This window comes from Archocentrus centrarchus, chromosome 5 (assembly GCF_007364275.1).
Source record: "Archocentrus centrarchus isolate MPI-CPG fArcCen1 chromosome 5, fArcCen1, whole genome shotgun sequence".
NCBI lineage: Eukaryota > Metazoa > Chordata > Actinopteri > Cichliformes > Cichlidae > Archocentrus > Archocentrus centrarchus.
Window position 1 is genome coordinate 31,172,613 of NC_044350.1, and position 24,207 is coordinate 31,196,819.

Sequence of the window (24,207 nt, forward strand, 5' to 3'; positions counted from 1 at the left end):
GGCAAAAAAGAAGTGAAAGAAGGATGGGAAGGGGGTCTTAAGACAAAGCAGAGCACATATAATTGGTTGCCAATTGCTGCGTTTGTAACAAAGCAAAAAAAAAAAAAAAAAAGGAACAAACAGCCCCTGCAACACAAAACGGAAATAGAAACAAGCACCCAATCTTGCTTTTTTTTGTGTGTGAGTGAGCGAGTGAAAGTGTCTGTGCATTCTGTGTTTGTCATGAAGCCTACTTGGCAATGAGGGTGAGAAGCTGCAACGACGCCTCCCAGAGACAGAGAGAAAAGGACCCAGAAGACCCAGACTTCCTGCCGGACCGAGGAGCGGTGAAGAAACGAGGTCACACATCCTGATAAAATCCGCATACCAACCCCAGCAGAAGGACGAGGGAGGCCCAGCCAGAGCCCCCATGGCCAAAGGGGAAAGAGCACCAGAGAACCAGAGGCAGCACTGAGAACAGGGCCTCAAGCTCCCAACTGGCACCCTTGCTTCAGGAGGCCTCAATAAGTCACATGATAGAGTGGGGCAAGGTCTCACAGTGGTTTCACCCCAAACCTCTGGTGGTATGCCTTTTTTCACAGCTTGGCTCATGTGATGACACATATGATTAATAGTGAACCAATGACCACCTCTAAAGGGGACAGAAAAGTTGAGAAATGGTGATCATCTCCAGTTCCATCCACTGCCACAGCATCTACAAGAGCCCACAGAGCTCTTACTCATTTTTCCTCCATCGTGCTCATGCAAACCTTTAATGTACGCTATGTAAATTAAGGCTGCAATGATTCACCAATTGAAATATGTGCAATTTTTTTTTTTTTTTTTTTTTTTGCTTTGGTGCTTCAGTTAATGTGGATCTGTCTACTGATGCTGGCCGGTTCTTGAATCACCCGGTTTAATGAGTCAAATCTTCCTACTGAATCAGGAATCATGAATCCGAGGTCTCGATTAACCTGGATCACATGAGTCCACTGAGTAGCTGCTGCTGAGTACAAAAGGTGAGTGAGTGAGTGAGTGAGTGAGTATTGTTTTATATTCAACTTGTACTTTTTGCACATTTGACATTCTTTGTTTTATTTGGTTGTTGTTCTACATTTAATATATTTTAATTTTGGTTATCTTGTAATTGCAATTTTCCAACGCTGTTCAATTTATTGTTTAAGTCTTTTTGTGTGTGAAATTTAAATAAAAATGTAAAATAAAAACGTGTAACTTAATTAATCTTATGGTGGGGCAGGACGGGAAACTCAAGTGACTCAAATGAACCATTAGTGAATGACTCAGATTAACCGGAGTCCCTAAAATGAACCAAGTTTAGCACGACTGTCTAAACACACAGCAAAGAGCAAGGAGGCAGAGCCGTTACCGAGACGTGAGCTCAGGCGGAGTCAAAGAGAACATTTGTCTGTTGTCCAAACCAGCAGAACTTGTTCCTGTAATCACTGGGAAAAAAATCCTTCATCAAACCGCATGTTCAACCAGCTCTAACCTGAAGAAGAGAGAACTTTGTAGCTGCTGCCATCCACCACTGTTTGTTTTACACAGCAAAACTCTACAGTAAAGCTACAGAAGTTCAAATCAAATATGCAGATGAACTGTTAACTTAGTCCGATACAATTTTTAAATCTGTCGGCAGCCGTCCTGCTTTCTATCAGTCTAAAGGGGGGCGGGGGTATACTAGTCCATATCCATTTCAAGGCTTTCAAAGGCCTGTAAAAAATATATATATAGATGGGCCAGTAAAATGCTAATCCATTGGTGTTGGGCTCAACACTGAATTATTATTAACATTAATTATGAGTAACATCTACAGCATCAGTTTTTCATCATCTGTGTTCTGCAGCACAGGACACACCTCAGGTCTGAGAATGCTGATATGTTGGCTTTTCTTCATTGCAGTCACCACATGCTCCTCTAAAGGCTTATAACCACCCACACTCATTCACTAGCACACCTTAAACACACACACATGAACACACACCAAATCTGCCTCATCGAGGAAACATTACACTGTCAGAGCTCTTTTTGGTTCCACCAAATGTAAGAAACGCTTCAAAGAAGACAGAGTAAAGACGATTTTATTTTATGTCTTAGTTGAGGTTGCACACATACCTTGTTTTTTTATGTATTTATTTATTAAGCCTGTTGTGTCTGGCAGTTTTCACAATCAGAATGATGACCTGAATGCGCTGGTGTACCAAACACATTTGCTTTTACAAGAGCAGCTCTATAAGTGTTCTACAGGCTTCTCTTGTTAATGTTTGTGTTTTTATTTTTATTTTATTGATTCATGCCAGGCCTGACAGGAAGGAAGGAAGGAAGGGATAAGAAGAGGGATAAAAAAGAAAGAGAGAGCGAAATAATACAAACCGGAGAAAACAGAAAAAATAGATACAGAAACACAAACACATAATCACTACACACATTCATATACACATACACACAATCTAGCTACACATACCTTATTTTGACATTACTGTACTTGTGATTATTTACGTATTTTTACATTTAAGAAAAAGTTTTTTAATATGATTTTAATATAGGACATAAATACAATGAACAATGAATGAACTGTTCACACCAAACCCCAAGCGAAGTTTTGCCTCACATTACTTGAACCAGTACACTTGCAGTACACAGTGCAGTGCTGCCATTGTTTTCAGAAGAAGCTCTTCAAGTTTGCTCACTTGCCTTCAAGCCCTTTCCTGTTTTTCCTGTCCCTGTTTAAGAGTTGGACCACACAGCTCCAGCTGCCCACAAACACCAACATTAAACTGGTCCTTCATTTCTAATTGTTGGTGGTGTCAAAAGACTCCACAGTCTCTAGGAGAGCTAAAGATGAGATACATAGAACTTGCCAGATGTAGATTTACCTTTATTTGCACTGTGCAGCATGAATTTGTGTAGACTTTGTTTATAATTAATGCACCATTACTCTTTTATGCTGCTTTGTATAAATTGGATCAATGGTAACAGTTGACTAGAGTTTAGCTAGCAATAATGATTTTACCTCATCTCAAAGGGGAAAAAAATCTTTAAAAATGCAAATCTCCAATGCTTGGGCCTTCCCAGAGCATCGTCTTCCTAGCTCCAATCTGACCCCTGTGTCTGGTGTGAGGGGAGAAGAAGCTGCCACATTAGAGATGCAAGGAGATAGAAGAAGAAGAAGAGGAAGAAGAAGAAGACTAGAAGAATAGATGGTAGCAGTGGTAGTAAAGCACACTTGTGGAGAAGACTGAGTAGCAGTGAAGATGCCAACATGTTGAAGAGAATAAGAATAAGAAGACTGAAGAGCAACGGTGGAAGTGACCGCAGAGTCAACTCTACTGAAGAGCTGATCAAGTTCATCAGCTCTTTCCACGTCACCCAGAAGTGGCTGTCATTCCTTTTTGTTCTATCCAGAGGTGGTACTGATTCCTCTCCACACCTCACAAATGTTACTGTTTTGCAGGTTCATATTGTGTTCTAGGATTGCCCATGTAATAGTTGTAAAAATGTATCTATGTATTAAAACGAAGAATAAATGTAAAAATAAACAATAACAAATATTGTGACAAAGGATAGCCTAAATTTGCTGTTAAGCTACAGCCAATCAGTATCTGGTGGGTGGTGAGAAAGGGAAGTGGAAAGGGAGCATGGTGGAGCTCTGTGTGTGTGTGTGTGTGTGTGTGTGTGTGTGTGTGTGTGTGTGTGTGTGTGTGTGTGTGTGTGTGTGTGTGTGTGTGTGTGTGTGTGTGTGTGTGTGTGTGTTTTACAAAGGCATCATCAGACAAGTTATTGCCATGTAGATTATGTGTTCATATTCATATGACTTGCACAGTTTATGCAATATTTTATGATTTATTGTTGCATTGTGTGGCTGCATAGCACACAAGAGCTATACAGCATTATGTTAGAGCTATATATTATTAAGGCTTCATTGTTGCTTTGGGTTATTTGTTCATTTTAAGTATTGATTTCTGAGCATTATGTTTAAGAAATAAGCTGTCAGAAAGAAAAGTATAGGTCCAGATATGTTACACTGCATGTTATACAGCAGATGACGATCTGAACCACACACACCTACAAAGAAACAAGCCCAAAACTGTAACTTGCACTTATTTTCAATAAAAGGAGCACCATTCTAAATGATCCCCCCTGGTGGCCACATTTTTTTTAATGAACTGGCAAAATATCCTCCTTAAATAACAGAAACAAATATAAAATTAATAATGATAAGTACAAAATAAACAATAAATATAAAAACAAACAATAGCAATAGCTCATGCAAGACAGCAGCATGAACAAGCATATGCAAAAAAACCAGCAGCAACAGCAGCATGACTTTGTGCAATATTAAGATGGACGGAGGGAGAGCAGTACAGCTACACGTCCCCACCAGAGTTCAGCAGACTTGTAGCTTCAGGGAAGAAGCTGTTCCTCAGTTTGGTGGTCCTGCTCTTAATGCTCTTAATGCTCCGAACAAAAAATGTGTGTGTGCTGTGTGTGTGGGGTCCTTCATGAAGGCTGCACAGAGGACTGTCAGTGTCAGCTTCTCCACCACCACGGACATTTACACCCCTTTTTCCTGCATCTAGAGGTGTAAATGTCCGTGGTGGTGGAGACGCTAACACTGACAGTCCTCTGTGCAGCCTTCGCCACCCTCTGCAGATCTTTCTTCTCTTCTGCAGAGCACAGGATGCTCTCCACCACATATCGGTAGAGCGAGGTGAGGAAACTTCTTCTGAAACATGCACGAAAAAAGTTTTTTAAAAATAGTGCACACAAGCCACAAAGAAGCTCAGCTGTTGAATGAAACAGAAGTTGAGTGACTTGTCTTTACAGGACAGATGAGCTTTACTGAGGATTTATAGTTTGAACTGGCCTGGTGCATGTGTGCTTTAGAAGAAGGACAAGATATCACAGATGACAAATGAGTCTCTCAGTTTTGTGTCTAGTTACCTATGTTGTGGTCTTGTTCCTCTAACGTCGGTGTTGTAGTCCCCCAATATACCTGCTTCCCTGTGCTGTGTTGCCAAGTTGGCGTTTCTGTGTCTGGTCATAAAATTAGAATATCATGAAAAAGTTGATTTATTTCAGTAATTCCATTCAAAAAGTGAAACTTGTATATTATATTAATTCGTTACACACAGACTGATATATTTCAAATGTTTGTTTATTTTAATTTTGATGATTATAACTGACAACTAATAAAAACCCCAAATTCAGCATCTCAGAAAATTAGATTTTTGTGAAAAGGTTCAATATTGAAGACACCTGGTGCCACACGCTAATCAGCTAATTAACTCAAAACACCTGCAAAGGCCTTTAAATGGTCTCTCAGTCTAGTTCTGTAGGCTACACAATCATGGGGAAGACTGCTGACTTGACAGTTGTCCAAAAGACGACCGTTGACACCTTGTACAAGGAGGGCAAGACACCAAAGGTCATTGCTAAAGAGGCTGGCTGTTCACAGAGCTCTGTGTCCAAGCACATTAATAGAGAGGTGAAGGGAAGGAAAAGATGTGGAAGAAAAAAGTGTACAAGCAACAGGGATAACTGCACCCTGGAGAGGAAACAAAACCCATTCAAACATGTTCACAAAGAGTGGACTGCAGCTGGAGTCAGTGCTTCAAGAACCACCACGCACAGACATATGCAGACATGGGTTTCAGCTGTCGCAGTCCTCGTGTCGAGCCACTCTTGAACAAGAGACGGCGTCAGAAGCGTCTCGCCTGGACTAAAGACAAAAAGGACTGGACTGCTGCTGAGTGCTCCAAAGTTATGTTCTCTGATCAAAGTCAATGTTGCATTTCCTTTGGAAATCAAGGTCCCAGAGTCTGGAGGAAGAGAGGAGAGGCACAGAATCCACATTGGCTGAGGTCCAGTGTAAGGTTTCCACAGTCAGTGATGGTTTGGGGTGCCATGTCATCTGCTGGTGTTGGTCCACTGTGTTTTCTGAGGTCCAAGATCAACGCAGCCGTCTACCAGGACGTTTTAGAGCACTTCATGCTTCCTGCTGCTGACCAACTTTATGGAGATGCAGATTTCATTTTCCAACAGGACTTGGCACCTGCACACAGTGCCAAAGCTACCAGTACCTAGTTTAAGGACCATGGTATCCCTGTTCTTAATTGGCCAGCAAACTCGCCTGACCTTAACCCCTTAACCCTTGATCAAGGGTTGGGCCTGCCAACACCACTCCAAGCACGCTTTCCATTGTGCTCGGTGATGTAAGGCTTGTATGCAGCTGGATCATTGGTGTGTTACTGACCTCTGAAGCACAGTTCAACCTTTCTGTCACATCATCCTGGTAGGCTGAGGTTTTTGGTTCCAGCACAGCCGCTCAGTTCGTTTGATCGTCTCAGTATGCTCACCGTAAGTGAAAAAAATCATCATGGAGAACATAAAGAGCAGAGCCTCCATTTTAATCCCATGGAGCTGAAATATGAATGCAAGTATGTTTGTGTGGGACATCATTCATGAGAGGTAGACGAGCTAAATAAACACACACCGTCTGGAGGGTGAGCATCCCTTCCCTCAGTAGAAGAAAGCAAAGTTTCTACTTGAACAACAACAAATTTTCCAATGAAACACAATAAGAACATTTTTCTTTTCCCAAAGTTATTTTTATTATTGTCTTGTAACATGCATTCTTCAGACAGGTTTATTATTGGATATAGTGGTTTAGTTACACCGGTAAGTCAATGGTAGTTAGCTGAATGAGCAGTGGAGCTGGTGGTCACATGATGCTGTGGCATCACCAACTATTCTCATCACAGCCTGCACTGTGGATTTATGATTACTGGAGATGTACTACTTTATTACTGTTGCACATTTTTAAACTTAATTTATTACTACTGAGAGTTAGTGAGATGACAGCACCATGTGACCATACAGTGTGTACAGCTAAACCACAATCAGAAATCAATCATGGTCTCCTAAAATACTTTTTACTATAATCAGAATTATTTCAGCATTCGACCTGTGAAAATCCTTCAAATGTGGGAAAACAGAAGTTTCCCTTCGATTAGAAGCAGCAGGTGGGGCGTGAAGGTAACTAACAAAGATGGCACTGACAGAAACAAATGTTACCTATTGAATCTACTAATGTTTGGCAACAAAAATAAAAAAATCTGAATAATGATTCACTTCATTATCTTCTCTGATTGATTTCAAATGCATCTCTCATCTATTGGAGCTACTTTGTTGTAGGACGACCTTCCTGCTCATACAAACTTCAATTTTCTGGTTGTTTTGAGCAAATACTGCAGGTATGTTTTCTAAAATGTTCTGCCACAGATTTTTTTTCCTGGGATCTTAGAGTTTGCATTATTTATTTATTTATATATTATTTATTTATTTATTTATTGCATTTTTGGCCACAGTGGCTTTTTATCAGCAGTGGAGAGAGACAGGAAATGGGGGAAAGATACAGGGGAAGACACGCGGGCAAATTGGCAATGGGCCGGGACTCGCACCCGCACCACAACACGGCATATGTATATGGGCGCCAGCTTCACCACTAAGCCACCCGGGCACCCCAGAGTTTGCATTATTTTGTGAGAATGAAACAAAAATACATTAAAAATTGAACACTGATTCACAATGGGGGTTTTTTGCATATCTGTCCTGTTAATGTTTTTTATTTTTAAAAAAAAGGCAAAAAAACCTAACAATTTTAGGTGTTTTTAAGTGGTTACAGTTGAAGCTGTGCAGCAGTGCATTCTGTAACAAAATTAAATGTGGCTTTGCTGTAAACTTACATATTGATACATTTTAACACTGTGCGTCCAGGTCATCCCAGGCTGGAGAAACCATGTAAATCTCAACTATCTAACTAATCTAACCATGATTATCCCAATTAAGGCTGTAAAGTTTATAGTAAGGCTGTAGGTACAAAGCTATATATCATTCATAATACAGTTTTCCAGCATTTAGTCTAAAAGCAAAGCGCAAAGTATTGGCACCTGATCAAAAAAGCTAATCTGAGCCGCACGCAGATCGGAGGAACCAGCAGCTGCAGTACCTCTCATGTTCACTAGGGGCTGCTGTGATAAAACTGTAAATGAATGGGGGAAAATCCAAACATCTGTTCAGTTTTTAGAAAGATCACATCTCTGCTATCAGTCACTCTTCTCCTATAATACATGTGGAGCAAAAATTTAAAAAAAAAGTTTTTACTTCTGTGTGTGGCACTGATTTTTAAACACATGCTAGCAAACATGTGATCTGCATAGTTATTGTGGAAGCAGCAGGACAAATCAATCTATACTCTATGATTATCATTCCAGCTATGGAAGAGGAAAATCTGGAAACAAAGACTATTAAATGGAATTAAAAAAAAAAAGAAGAAAAAACAAGGATCTTTGTCCCTGGCATCTTGATTGGCTAACAGCTGAGTTCTGTTCTGTGATTGGCTAATTCGTCAATGGTGGTCCTTGAAGACTGGTCAACTTTGGTGGCTGATAGCCGAGTGAAGGGACGCGATCTGAGGCTGGAATGACATGAGGGTGGGCCTCTAATTTTGTGGGGTGGGTTTGGGGAATATGAGGGTAGGTTGGGCACATGTGGGGTGCAGGATTCATTATTTGGGAGCAACCTGACATTTTGGTGGGTCTAGGCCTCTCATTTTAAAATAGGAGACCAGCTGACTGGGAACCTCAGCAAGGACAGCCTGAGCCAGAGCCGTCTGGGAAGCCTGGGGAGGGGGAAAGAAAAAGAGAGAGGAAAAAATATTGTTAGTGCTGTTTTCCTTCAAGCCTGGCTTAAACCTTTTTTAACACCAGCTCTTTAAAATCAGTGTTGCAAAATAGTAAACACCAATATCTGTGCCAACATTTCCCAGGCTCCCACCACTCAAAATCTCATCTCTGCTTTTTGCAGATGATGTAGTCCTGTTGGCTTCTTCATATGGTGGCCTCCAGCTTGCACTGGAACAGTTTGCAGCTGGCATAAGAATTAGCACCTTTAAGTCTGAGGCCACCTCAGCTCTTGGGTGAGGTGTTCTAGGCATGTCCTACAGGGGAGGAGGCCCCAGGGCAAACCCAGGACACACAGGAGAAATTGTATCTCTTGTCTGGCCTGGAAACACCTCAATGTCCCCCCGAAGAAGCTAAAGGAGGTGGTTGGCGAGAGAGAGGTCTGGACTTCTCTGCTAAGGCTGCTGCCCCCCCATTCCAGCCACGGATAAGCTGAAGAAAATGGATGGATGGAGTTAACTGTTATATAGAAAGTTTGAAAATCTAGCTTTTTCTTTTTTGCATTTTTGGCCACAACAGCTTTTATTAGCAGTGGAGAGAGACAGGAAATGGAGGAAAGATACAGAGGAGGACACGTGGGCAAATTGGCGACGGGCCAGGACTCAAACCCGCACCGCCTGCATCACAATGCGGCATATGTATATGGTCGCCGGCTTCACCACTAAGCCACCCGGGCACCCAAAAATCTAGCTTTCTTACAGTGCCTAATTCTTCAGTTTCTGGTGTTAACAGTGTTACTCTAAGGCAGGGGTGGGCAAACTTTGCCGATCCCAGAGTTGGTCAGCCCAGAGATTGTTTTTAGACTCAGAGTTTGTTGATCATGCTTTCTGGAATAGGCCCCAGGAGGTCCTCAGTAGTACACAGATCATTACAGCAGACAGACGATCAGAAGAATCAAATACCAAATCTGTATGCCGCAAAGTCCCTGCACATTAATGCTGCCAGAGACAGGTTAGATTTTAGAGCAGGGATCCTCAAATCCAGGCCTCGAGGTCCAGGGTCCTGCAGGTTTTAGATGTGTCCCTGATCCAACACACCTGAGTCAAATATAGAAGTCATTAGCAGGACTCTGGAGAACTTGACTGCATACTGAGGAGGTAATTCAGCCATTCGAATCAGGTGTGTTGGATCAGGGACACATCTAAAACCTGCAGGACCCTGGATCTCGAGGCCTGGATTTGAGGATCCCTGTTTTAGAGTGTGCTCAGACCTTCTGACTAGGTTTAGAATTAATCAAATGTTTTCCATCATTGATATTTATTCATTTATTTTTTTTAAAAAGTGATGGAAAAATCTGAAGACCGTCATTTTGACAGAAAACTGATCATTGGATCTTCCACAACTATTAAGGACAGTGCTGAAAGCATCAGAGGTTTGATTCCTTTATACTATAACATTAAACATGCATTGTGAAGTCCTCATCAAGATCGTGCAGCATTCGTGACAGGATCAGAGGTGCAGTGACAGCTGAGGGGCACGAGGAACACGTAGTGCAGTGGAAACATTGGCTGCAGGATTGGAAAATACTAAAGACATTTAGAGACCTTTGGTGACTTGCACTGGTCATTCTAGTGCGGGAGCAGAGGGAGGGTCTAGCCTTCAGAATTAAAAAAAAAAAAAAAAAGACTGGATGCCAAACGTTTTCCATCTGGTGGAAAGATGTAAAATAGTAACAAATTGCCTCTGCAGCAACATCCGTTGATTATGGTCAAGCAAGAAACCATATTTGCCGATCACTTCATATTTGCCTATTTAGGCACAGTGACTACAGTATTTTAGTGCAAAAACACTAAAAAACATTTTTGTTTCTTGCCGTGTTGGCATGAGAAGCAACTACAGTCTGTGTTTATCTTTCCCCGTCATGCCCTCAAATGCACACACTTTTTGCATACAAGTTATCGAGTTGTTTTTGAAATTATAATGTTATAATGCTGTTAATTAAATAGGTTTAATTATAATTAATGAAAATTAAAATGACAGGCCACATGGAGTGAGTCCTCATTTGAGATGAGCCTGAACTTTCCGTCTGTCTTCTCACACGTCGCACACACACACACACACACACACACACACACACACTTACATCTTTGAACTGCCTGTACGGCACAAACTGGACAATGTCTCTGGTGACGGCCTCTCCCGCTGTAGACTTCAGCACACCATTATCTCCGTCCAGAAGCTCCATGGCCTTAAAGTCGGCCGGTCCCACCCCAACAATAATGATTGACATGGGAAACCGTGACGCTCGAACGATGGCGTCCCTGGTCTGGTCAAAGTCAGTGATCTCGCCATCAGTGAGGATGAGGAGGACACAGTATTGCTGCAGAGACAAACAGATAAAAGTCAAAGTCAGACTGTGTCTTTCAGGTTAATTTTCTTTTGCAAGTTTCTATGAGTTCACCCACAGTGGCAGCATTGGTCTGTGCAGCACTGGCAGCAGTGGAAGCTACATGGTTGATGATGGGGGAAAAGTTTGTGGGTCCAGAGAGTTTGAGCTTAGGCAAAACAGTCCTATAGGCTTCAACAATTCCCTGGATGCCTGAAAGTGACAGCAGAAAAACAAAGAAACAAAAGTGAAACATAATATGAAATATATTATTTATTAAAACAATCCAGACAGACTGGAATACAGAAAAAATGGGCTGAATGCAGGGATTTGACATACCCAGGTTAACCAGAATTTCTTGCATTAAAAAAACCTGAGATTTTTCAGTGCCAGTATGATGTCATGTACGAGCCTATAACATTTACAGACCCACTCCAAATTCAAGCGGCAATATCTGAGGCTAAATAATCTGAAAAATGAAGCCAAAGCATAATTTAAATAAAAACAAACAAACAAACAAACAAAAACTGCAGTTCCGCTGCTCTAAAGTGAGTCAATCCTCAAAGACTCATGTTTATATACAGTCTGCAGTAAAAGGCTACACATTAACAGTCCAACATCACTGCTTATATAACCTGTTACCTACATGAAGTCACAGAGAGTACTGATACATGTAATTAACATGCTTTTTGTGTGTGTGTGTGTGTGTGTGTGTGTGTGTGTGTGTGTGTGTGTACCTTGACAGTAAGGGTTGGTTGGGTTGAAGTTGAGGGCAAACTCATGGTTTGCCGCCTGTAGGGTCAACAGAAAATTCCAAAATAATTTTACACCTCTGGGATTAAAATTATATCTCACTTCAGAAACAAACAAACTACAAAAAGCAGTGCTGTGATTGGTCGGTTAGAGAGCTGACCTGGTAGTCTGGAGGCAGTTTGGCTCCAAAACCGAATGCTGGGAAGAGTTTATCACTGAAAGGGAAACAAAATAATCCCTGTTAGAGTCAAAGATTATAAACACCTTCATTTTAATAGAAGAATTTAGAGATTAGGGTGCAGGCAGTGGAGGGGAAGAGAGTAGGGTTTAAAAACAAGAGTTTGGTGTAGACTGTAGAGTTTAGAGTTTAAGGTTCAGGTTGGAGGTGTGTAGTTGTTTGGGTGTAGTTTGAGTGTGCACTGACGTGTCATAGTCCTGGACCACCTGACCCACAGACCACAGAGCAGACAGGTACTGGTTCAGCCCATCTGGACTCATATAGTGGAGAGAGTCGGGTGAGCGAGGATCACCATTAGAGCCAGTGAAGTCGATCCCAACCTAAAGTGTTCATATCAAATTAAAAGAGACATTTATTATTCTTTACATGTTGCTTTCATCAAGTTTATCATCTTTGAACTGATCAGTTAGTTAAGAGGTGATGATTAGTAGCTGAAAAGTCTGCATGTGTCCCAGTTAATAGTTACATAGAACAACACATCACCCTGTAAACAAAACCTGTTTGAATCCTGTGTACTTGAATGAGGCTGCTTAGGCAAAATAAAATATTTAAAATGTGTGCATGTGAGCTGATGTTTACATACAGTGAAGTTGATCTGGCAGCCGCCCATCACATAGTCCAGGAAGGTGTACTGAGTGACCAGCTGCACACAAACAGAATCAAACAGGTTTCAAACACAGCTCAGCTGGAAAATAAAGCCTCATATTTCAATTTCCTTTTGGCTACGTTCACACTGCAGCCTGAAGTGACCCAAATCCGATTTTTTCAAATGTGACCCAGGCCACTTGGATATGTGGTCCTAAATCCGATACGTATCCGATCTGTGTATGTACGGCCAGGTCGCATTTATCCGATCTGCACGTCATTGATACTCGACAAACGTCACTATAAAACATGTGTGACTTCTGCAAACATTGAGCACGCTCGCTACATGTTACATTATCGCGTCCTCCAAAAAATCAGAATTGGGTCACTTCAGGCTGCAGTGTGAACGTAGCCTTTGAGTTTTATTATGTTTTATGTGAGATTTCCATAAACAACCATTCAAATTAAACAAATTTTGCAAGAAGTGAGAGAGCTGAAACATATCCCTCTCTTATGCTGCATCTGATGCGAATTTTGGTCCTTTTGACTCCATAAATGACTCCATATAAAATATGATTTTAGACCTCTATTATAAGTCCTTTCTTTAAACAATCAAATCAGTTTTTTTTTGTTTGTTTATTTTTGCCCTAAGCTGTGTCTGCAGGTTTCATATCTTCCTGCAAGGCAGTGCACAGCTTCCAGAAAACTCAACAAATCAAAACCTCAGTTTAAGAGACGACGAATCACTTCAGAGTCTTTCTGGCCACTTTATAGTTTAAAAAGTAACTAGAAAGTCGAACTGCTATTCCTCAGCTTAACTTTATCTGTATTACACTCTAATTTGCTTATTTCTGTCACGTATCTGTTTTTAAAATCTGTCACACTTGATTTTATAATTTTAATAATTGTAATTGTGCGTTCTTGGCTGTATTCCCACTGGAAAAAAGAGATTTTAATTTGAAGGGAATTTCCTTTTAATTAAAGTCAAAGTTATATTAAAAAGGTAAACTAGAAGGGATCTCTGTGTCGTGTAGTCTCTACCTCGCAGCTCTTGACAATCACAACTCCAGAGTTCTTGTAGCTCTTCTTCTTCTTCTGTTTCTCAGGATGGACGCAGTCAAATTGCACCTGGAGAACAACACGTCACAGTTCAATGACCTCTGACCAGCAAACTGAAATATGTCACTTCTTATTATCAGTGAACTCACCAATGAACCGTGTGCAGTTTTCTGAAGCTCAGAGACTTTAGTGGTGAAAGAACCAATCAGATCATGAGATCCATCGCTGTCATGATCAGAACAATCCACCTGCAGGGGAGGAGGAGAGTTAATCCCACAGAGTTAATGAAGTTGATTGGCTGTCATGAGCTGAGGTGGTTTCTGACTGGTGCAACCTTCAGAGGTCTTTCAAGGTCACTGCTGCAGAAGGTCTGCAGAGGAACGGTGAACTTCTTCCAGGATGGATTCAGATTGTTCTTCACCACCTACAAACAAAAAACACAGAAACAGAGACACCGTCCTCATCTTGCTCATTTCAGAAGTTTTAGATCTTTAAACTGAGGATGTTTTGTGTTTCAGTAACAAGAAAGCACTCCAACATGATATTTTCTCCTTTAAATTCCCGTCTATACTGAACGTGTGGGTTGTGTAACTTTGTATAGATCAGGATCTGCTGCCTGTGATCACCTCAGGCCTGCATTTGAACAGTATTCCTGACTAGTTTAGTATAACATAACGTGCAGCAGATGGTCTGCCTTCTTCTATAGCAGTCTAACAAACAGCTGATATTTAACAGCTCAGCTGGATGGCTAGCATGTGTTTGTATTTGTTTTTATGTGTGTTTACAACAATACAGTATCATATCCAACTGAACTCTGCCTACTTCAAGCCAGGAAGAAAAAGTGAAATACATACAGACATGGACAAAATTGCTAGTACCCTTCTGTTAAAGAAAGGAAAAACCCACAGTGGTCACTGAAATAACTTGAAACTGACTAATAAGTAATAATAAAAATTTCCTGAAAATTGGGTAACAAAAACAAGGCATTGCTTCTGAATTGTGGTTCAACAGAATTATGTTAAACTAAGGAAACTAAGGAAACTGGCATGGACAAAAATTATGGTACCCTTAAACAAGACTGAACATAAGTTGGCCAAAGGGACACGTTTAAGGTCCACGGGACAGCAGCCAACCTCCCCGGATGTGACACCATCTGTCGCTGTTTGAGTCCAAGTGGACTTAATGGAAGATGACCGAGGAGGACACCGCCTCCATAAAGGGAGACTGGAAATTGCCAAAATGTATACTGACGAGCCACAACGCTGCTGGGAGAATGTCGTTTGGACACACGAGACAAATTTGGAGCTTTCTGGCAAAACCATCAGCTCTGTGTTCAGACGCAAAAATGAAGCATAGAAAGAAAAGAAGACTGTACCTACAAAACAAAAACAACAAACAGATTTTTATTGCCACATACACATGCATGTAGTGAAATTTAGTCTCTGCATTTAACCCATCACGCATGCAGCAGCACACACACACACACACACACACACACACAGAGCACAATATGCGGAACAGGGGGCAGCTAGAAAGCGCCCGGGGAAACATGGAGGAGGCTCGGTTATGTTCTGGGGCTGGGACTCTGCCTCTGGCACAGGGTGCCTTGAATCTGTGCAGGTACAATGAAATCTCAGGACTATCAAGGCATTCTGGAGTGAAATGTGCTGCCCAGTGTCAGAAAGCTTTGTCTCAGTTACAGGTCAGGGGTCCTCCAACAGGATAATGACCCAAAACACAGCTACAAACACCCAGGAATGGCTAAGAACTAGGGCTGCAACAATGAATTTGATTATAAAAAATCCACGACACAAATTTGTTGCTTTGATGCTTCGTTTAAACTCTGCAGCTCAGGTGTCTCCATGTAAGCGGAGCGTTTCACCCACATTAGCAGCATTAAAGTTCTCAGTTACTGCGACGGATTTTCGTTATTTGGAAAAATAACTCTTTAACACTGAGTGGATCCTCGCTGACACGTTTTTTCCACGCCTCTCTGTGTATGTGTGTGTGTGTGTGTGTTGTGCTCGCTGTGCAGAGAATTTCAGCTGTTAGCTACCAGAACAGATCGCTATAACCACAGTTTGCTAGCAGGCGCTGCCATTAGCACTAGCGACTGTTCAGTACCGAGAGGAACCCACCCGGTCATCCCTTCAGTACCAAGAGGCTCCATCAAAATACTTTTTATGCATTAATCCCTGATTAGTGACTAAAAATAGACCTGCAATAGAAACTTGTTTAGGCGGATGGTTGTGGATACAAAGCATTACAACATTAAGTTCATGCAGACCCCAGTTTTTCAACATAAACACTGATAACACAACAGCAGCAGCTGTTTTACGTGCAGTCTGTCTGCGCACACGCAGTAAGCACAAAGAGGCGGCGCCGTTACAGAGACGCTGAGCTCAGGTGGAGCGAAAGGAAATGTTGGAGGAGCCCCTCATCAACTACCTGATCAACATGTGTCAACAAGAAAAGAGAACTTTGTAGCTTCTCCATCCACCGCTGATCGTTTCAATGAAAAACTGCAGAAAAGGTACAGAAGACGAACACTAATAATAAGACAAAAGTATTTCTTATCCGATTACTCGAATAATCCATAGAATACTCGATTACTCAAATAATCGATAGATGCAGCCCTACCAAGAACAGACCACTGGACTATTCTGAAATGGCCTTCTATGAACCCTGATCTAAATCCTATTGAACATCTGTGGAAGGAGCTGAAACATGCAGTCTGGAGAAGGCAGCCTTCAAGCCTGAGACAGCTGGGGCAGTTTGCTCACGAAGAGTGGGCCAAAATACCTGTCGACAGGTGCAGAAGTCTCACTGAGAGATACAGAAATCACTTGATTGCAGCTTAAAATATTAAGTTAAGGGTACGATCATTTTTGTCCAGGCCAGTTTCAGGAAATCTTTTGAACCACAATTCAAAAGCAATGTCTGATTTTTCACTAGTTAATTTTCAGTAATTTATGTATTGTTACTTGTGTCAATTTCAAGATATTTCAGTGACCATTGTGGGTTTTTCTTTAAAGGAAGGGTACCAACAATTTTGCCCACGTCTGCACATAAAATCTTGCCTGTAAAATAACCTAAACTCTTCCTGATGTGTTCTGAAGGAGCCCGCCAACAAAGTAAAAAAAAATTAAAGGTTTTCAGTGCATTTAATTTATAAACATGTTTTAAACTAAGATTACAGGAAATTATCTCTCACATGAAATTAAATGTGTGTTTACCTCCGTCCTGTGGACCAGCTGCCATTTTCCAGCATCTCCCTGTTTGAAAAACTCCAGGAATGGATCAGACTTCCCAAACGTATCCTAAACAGACAGGAGACAACAGACAAAACTCCAATACAGCTGCACATCTTCAAAGCTTAAACTTGAAAAGTTAAAAGATGAAGAGCACCAAGACAGCCAGCAGCCATCCAGAGCAGCTGTTCCTAAGATCAAACTTCAGTGTGTAATAATTAAAAATGAAGAAAAGTAGGAAGCAGAAGTTACCTTCTTATCAAGCTTTTTAGCCTCCAACTCCAACACAATGACTCTGTTGTCTTTTATCTCCTCTGCTGTGATCTCCACACACAAAAACACACTAATTTACTTTAAAGTCAGTCATTACAATATTGCTTTATTATCAGTACAGTGATACAGTACATACAGTAATGGTTCCCTTCCCTGCAGGTTTGTCCTTCTTCAGCTGCAGAGGTCTGGTCACAGTTTTACTGGAAACTATCTGAAACACACAGTGGAGGTAATGTTTTCAACTTAATCACAGACAGCTCCTGCACCTGAATTAGGAGAGCATCGTTAGTGCAGCAGAGGGCAGGATGATCTTAGACAACCTGAGAATCATTTTAGTTTCTAATAAAAACCCATTGCCTAAAATGCTTAATGTGTTGTTGTGTTGTTAGACATCAAATGATAAACTTGTATCAGTTTACATGCCTCAAACCTGTGGTAAAAAAAAAAAAAAAAAAGAAAAAAAACCTTGTCATCAGGGTTAGGACTTAAAAACAGCCAATCAGCTGACAGCAGACAGTATATAATGGGTTATGGCCCAATGTGACCACCAGAGGGAGTCAACACTTCAATGGAAAACTGCAAAAGGGACGCTTCACAAATATCGAAACTGTGCGCTGTACTTACAATATAACAGATCATAAGAAAATAAATAAATAAAAAGCCTAAGCAGGCTCTTCTTATTTAGGCTGCTGCCTTCGCGACCCGACCCAGATAAGTGGAAGAAAATGGATGGATGGAAAATAAAAGCCTGTAATAGAAGTCTTGTATTTTATAAGTCCATTAATAAGTGAGATCTGCACACATGAACACAGTAAACCTTGAGAGGGTGTGTGCTGTCCCCCTCGACAGGTCCGGGCGATGCCACAGCGTACAAGGGGACGCAGTAGGAGCGCTGTATGTACACAAAACAGGGTGACAGCGGAGTTTTCAGGTTTCCGGTGTTGTGTCAAAAAGGGTTTTCCTTTTTTTTTTTAATGTTTTTTCTTTGCTTATATCGGTAAATATACTGGTGCACAGGATTTATGAAGGGCTTATGTATAAAATGAAGAAATGACTTGTTCTTACCCTCATTAAAAAAAGAATATATTGTAGCGTCTGTTAACACGTTGAAGAAGATGGTGAGACATTGCCAGCAAGAGTTGCTCTTTTATTACCAATTAAAGGGTTGCTGTGTGCCGCAACCACGCCAAAAACAACAAAACTGGACTCCCTCTGACTCTCTCTCTCTCCCTCCCTGCACACACAAGTTCAAAGACCAACAAAACGGTGGGAAATCACAGAACATCTGCACAGAATCATCTAACAGAATCGCTACAATATGAAAGTCACTTTGCCAAAAACTGACTGCAGCTTCTACCATGTGACAAAAATGTTCTTTATGACTCAAAATGATGTTTGAGATATGCTTGACAGATTATAGGCCCCGCAAGTCATTTACAACAATATAAATACCAGCAATAATTTTTTTGGGCAAAAACCGGAAATCACTTTTTGGCACAAGACCAGCTATTCAGATGACAAATCGCTCCACATTAAAATTCAAATCAGTTTATTGCACCCTATAAATTCTAATATATAGGTATATCTGTTAATTACAGGGTGTACCCTGCCTCTTGCCCAATGACAGCTGGGATAGGCTCCAGCCCTCCCGTGACCCTGAAAAGGATAAGTGGAAAAGAATGGATGGATGGATTTTTATTAGTGCAACAATACAATGTTTTAATAGATAGGAAAGAATATATTTGATACCAAGATCTACAGAAGATTTACAGAACCCCGCAAGGGACATGGGAGAAAAAAGAGGGGAAAAAAGAGAGACGTACTTTTGTGAGATACACACACACACACACACACACACACACACACACACACACACACCCAGCTTGAGCTTTTAATTTATATATATATATATATATATATATATAGATAGATAGATAGGTATGTGTCCTCCATCACTGTGGTTGTTTATGAGCTGAGTGGCTGAGAGGAGAAGGGGCGGGGCAGGACTGTGTGTGTTTGTGGCGATGGAGTGATGCAGTGATGGCGTGAGAGCGAGACACTCAGTCAGGGTCAATCCTTCATGTTGGTACAGTTTTGCCGTGGTTGGAACCAACAGAAACTGCTGAATTATAAATTAAAGGCAACTTTTGCTGCAATCTCTCGCCGATCCTTTCAACGTCTTGACGGATGCTGCCGTATCAAGATTAACGTGGAAGTGCATGGCCTAAAATGAAAAGGTTTTGCAAGATCTAGCAAAAGTACATCTCTTGTTTTTTTTACTCCCATGTCCCTTGTAGGGTTCCATAGTTTTAATACTTCCTATTACATTACAATACCAAAGAACCAGGTGAAATTAAATGTCATGAAAAAATATCAACATTTTCTTTGTACTTTTTTTTTGGGGGGGGGGGGTCTGAAAAAGAGTACACTTTGTACACTCTGGAAAATGTCGATATTTGTGAATTGTCCCTAAGAGTGAAACAGCTGATCACTGAATCATTACATCAATTGAAAGAGAATGAATTTGCAACCAGTCTGCTCAACAATAATTTCAGATTCTCAAATTGTTTCTTTCTTGGTCATATTCATAATTTTCTGCATTTCAACCATTTTCTGACTTGTTGCAAAGAAAAGCCCTCCTTTAAGAGCTTTAATTAAAGGAAATTAATTATAATTCCACTCAAGTTAAGGGTTCACTAATTTACAAAATGTATCTACTTATTCAGTAACTTTATAGTAAAATTCAGCATTCTGCTGGAAAACAAACTGTAAAACGGTGGACTGCAGTAAGACTTAAAGAAGTTTGTCACATGCTTATTTAGGAATTTCAAGTATTTTTTTTGCTCACTGGAATGTAAAATTCAATTCAGATAACAGCTGTTCTAATTTAATTTATGCCAATTTTGTGAACTTAAAGGCTCAGATATTAAAAAAATGGATTAAACCTAGTCTTAGACTAAAAGCTTTTTTCAGTGGTGGTCTTCACTGAGTTTTTCTTTTAGTCTAATATTGGGTCTAATCCAAACCCCAAAAACTGGCTGAAAGTGACAGACCGGAAGTTAAAAATCAACAGTAACAACAAAACAATAAAAACAATAAAAACAAAAAAAAGCAGGACTACATCCTGAAGAGCTGAACCTGAGTCAACTACAACAAAATAGATCCTAATAAATCAGGTTTTCCTTTGTGAGTTACACCTGGTCATGCTTAGTGTTTACCTGTCCAAGTGTTAGCTCCACCCCTCCCAGGTAGTCATCATCTTTAAGGTCAGAGGTGGAGTTGTCAATGTCGTAGACACTCAGCTTCAGATTCTGAACCGTCTCGAAGTGGTAATCCAGTCGGAGACGCTGACTGAAGGACGGGTTGGAGGTGTTCTTCAAACACTCAGTGCGGCCCAGCTGACACAGACAAACATCAGAAGGTTTCTTGCATTAAAATGAAATCTGAAGCAAAACAAAGATCTATTCTGAAGTGTGACTGCAACATTACCTCGGTCCATTTATCTCCTCCAGAGCTCTGCAGCAGCACACACAGAGGATCAGACTTTGATCCCACATCTTTATCCAGCAGGTTAGCACAGGAGACAGTCAGCTCCACTTTGGACACACAGTCTGCCATCTGAAGGGGAACAGAAATAGATACTAAAATCTGCATATTTCAGAAGTTTAAGTTCAAGGTCAGCATAAGAACAGCTGGCAGTAACTTCAATAGTCATCAGTTTGAAACGTGTTCAAGAGCAGAAACATAAGTCTTTAAAGCAGTTACAGGATCATGGTTAAATTAGTAGACCCCGTTTATATGCCTCATTGGTGGTCTTGGGGTGCCACCATGCCATCTTCTGGTATAACAGCATAATAACACAATTACAGCACTGGGCCCAGTTGCTGGTTACTTGCATTCAGTATTATTCCATTGATGCCCAAAGATTTTGCATGCTGCATAATTGTTATTTATATATTACAAATGGATTATTTACTAGTCTGTAATTAGTTGCATTTGCATAGTTATGCAAATATACAAATACATCTTTTGGGTGAAAACAGTGTGTTTGATGGGTAGTTTGCTGGTATGAATAATGACACTGAACTGCATCTGTTTCAACTTCTGCAGTTGAGACAGGTCAGTGGACAGAACAGATGTTGTGATGGCTCACTTTAGTATACTGTGTTAAGGTATAATTCACATTATAAAATATGATGTCTCTACAGGTCCGTCAATGTCTGCACCCACTGCTATAGATGACTCATCTACTCCCTCAACAAGTGTCAGCTTTCAAGATGGATCAGCAGCGCTTCCAGTTGACCCAGCAGACTGGTCACTTGCTCTGGACTGATCTGGTCAAGGGCCACTGCCAATTAGCGACAACTTCACATTTCCCCATAAAAATCATATGGATGAAGCTTTCACTGCCACTATGTATATAGGCAATTAGACAGTGGGTAAAAAAATTAGAGATATGCTGGCTCACTTACTCAATGACAAATGATACGGTCTTCTGCTTTTGCTATAAATTATTTTCCCCAAAGTCCATAAAATTGTCTTCCAAGGAACTGCTGGATTGGGGGAAATATAGGTGCACTGCTTAGACAACATGAGAATAGCCAAGATCATTGTGACAATATGGTAAAGTGGAAAGATTTCAGCCTTCATCTTTGTAAGGGGAAGAGTATTGATGCAACAGAGATGGCTCTTTTAAAGGCATAAAAAAAATCATTGGAGAACTGTTCTAATCCATCTGATCAGTAAAATTCTCTCTTTGCACTTAGGGGGTCTGTTGGTACTACATCAGTACAACAATGGCAACTTTCTCAAGGAGGTGGAATTGATGGAATTGATCCAGTCTAAAAGATCACATTAGACACAGATAGCATACCACGTACTTGGGCAAAACTATCCAGAATGAGTTGATAGGCTGCATCAGTGATAAAATAATGCAGAGAATGGTGAGGGAAATCAAAGCACCTGTAATATTAGATTGTACGGCAGACATCCACCACCAGGAACAAATATCTGTTGTGATCAGTACAGCAAGCCTGGACAAAACACCACCCATGAAGGAGCACTGTCTTGGATTTTTAATTGCACCTGAATCCGCCGGCCTGGGCTTGCCAAAGCTCATCCTGAGTAGGCTGGGGGAGTTAAACATCCCCTTCCGGGATTGCCTAGGTCAATCGTATGACAATATGGGGCAAATATGCACAAGAAACAGGTCCCACAAAGGCAGGACAAACGGACTGAGTAACAGTTTTTCCCCCAAAATATCCAACTTCATAACAGTGAAGCTCAGGTGACAATTTAGTTTCAAAGCTTGGGCCGACCCTGCATAAGCCCATATGACTACACTCATTTATCATTTCTACATTCAAAAGAAGCCACCAGTCATCCAACAGACACTCACTAAACAGAGGACACCTGTCAGTATCGTCTTCAACAGCAGCCATAAAGAGAGTCTGGCTTCTCTGCGCGAACACAGACTGAAACTACCCTGACGTGTTTTCTCACGATCTGCAATCTGATATACTGTTTTCACTACAAACGAAATAAACAGAGGGAGTAGCAGCCCCTGAAGGCAACACCACCATGAGATTGAATGAACATTTGATTTAAGCTGTAAAGCCGGTTAAACCAGTACAGTTCACCAGTACACACAGTTCACACACTCCCACACCAACACACATACAGACAGAATTGTGTCATTAAAGGCTGATTAACTTTTTGGTGCTTTTATATTGAAGAGGACATCCTTAGGCCGGAAGTGCTATTATCGCCTTATTGGATCCGTTATATATTATCCCTTTTGAACCACAGGAACTTCAAACACGGGCGGTGGACAACCACTCCCACGATCCACGAAAGGAAACTGCACCTCGTTTTCCCTGCTAAACACACTACAGAGCGCATTAAACGGTATCTGACCAAGTGTTCAGAGTTTCTAGTTAAATACACAACACACTTACACTGCAAGTCTCGGGCAGCTTGGACGAAAATAAGTCCGTTTATCTTCCCTCGACAACTTTTGTTATCCGGGGCGTGTGGCGGTGGTAGACCAGCAAACTATTCTGTGATTGGACACGCAGTTGCAAACTCGAGACCTGATTGGACAAAGTAACGCCCCCCCCCCCCTTTTTTTTCCAGAGCAAGATTCTATGGTGACTCCTTCAGAATAAAAGCGACATGATAGCAAAATGCATCTTAAACAATGAGATTGGCTGCAAAAAAAAATCATCTCGTTAAAATGAGAAAAGGCAGGGTCTAAAAATATGATAACAGTCAGTCATCCTCGTCATTTGGCTTTCCAATCACACTACAGCCCAAGAGGGAGAATCTATATTACTTTCTAATTATAATTAGAGGTAATGTGGGTACAGGGACAAGAATAACAAGGAAAGCATACTGTAGCCTCCTTCTTAGTCAGCATAGCCACAAGTTAGTACATCTGCTTCTGAATTAAGCTGCTGTCTGCAATCCCTGACCCTGAGATCTTGCATAACTAAGGCTTTAACCTCCAAAGACAAGCCCAACAAGACTGAAAGATGGTTAAAGCATCTAGACATACAATTACAAAGAATATATAGAATAGATATAGAACAAATCACGACTACAAACTAACAAAGATAATGTCTTGGTGACAAACGGCTGCTGTGACAGCATCCACTGACAAATAAATAACTGCACCTTTCTAAAATACTTATTTTTAATACCGGCTTTATGTTTGAGGACAAAAGATCATGTGCTTAAAGGCTGATAAACGTTTTGGTGCTTTTATGTTGAAGAGCACATCCTTAGGCCGGAAGTGCTGTTGCAGCTGCTGTTAAATGAATGATGAAGCTGATGTGCTGACCGAGGTGATCAGAAGAAAAGTCCGGATAGACTGAACAACAGTTAGAGCAGCGAAGAAACAGAAACTGAACACAGCATGAGGCACCCTCCCCACAGAGACCGATACGGCTTCATTTTATTCATCCTTTGCAAGAGAACCAC

At 41.0% G+C, this 24,207-nt stretch overlaps 1 protein-coding gene across 1 annotated transcript; it reads right to left on the minus strand.

Moving 5' to 3' along the window:
* Positions 1-6,601: 6,601 nt before the first annotated feature.
* Positions 6,602-23,282, minus strand: LOC115780019 (copine-1-like). Its single transcript, XM_030728945.1, has 16 exons — positions 23,184-23,282; positions 20,716-20,844; positions 20,445-20,624; positions 17,363-17,437; positions 17,206-17,277; positions 16,939-17,022; positions 14,037-14,126; positions 13,852-13,950; positions 13,685-13,771; positions 12,642-12,701; positions 12,245-12,378; positions 11,981-12,035; positions 11,805-11,859; positions 11,147-11,280; positions 10,825-11,061; positions 6,602-8,680 (listed from the first exon to the last, which is right to left on the minus strand). The coding sequence occupies exons 2-16, from the start codon at positions 20,842-20,844 to the stop codon at positions 8,567-8,569; spliced, it is 1,605 nt and encodes a 534-aa protein (XP_030584805.1). The 5' UTR covers positions 23,184-23,282; the 3' UTR covers positions 6,602-8,566.
* Between the last annotated feature and the right edge of the window lie 925 nt (positions 23,283-24,207).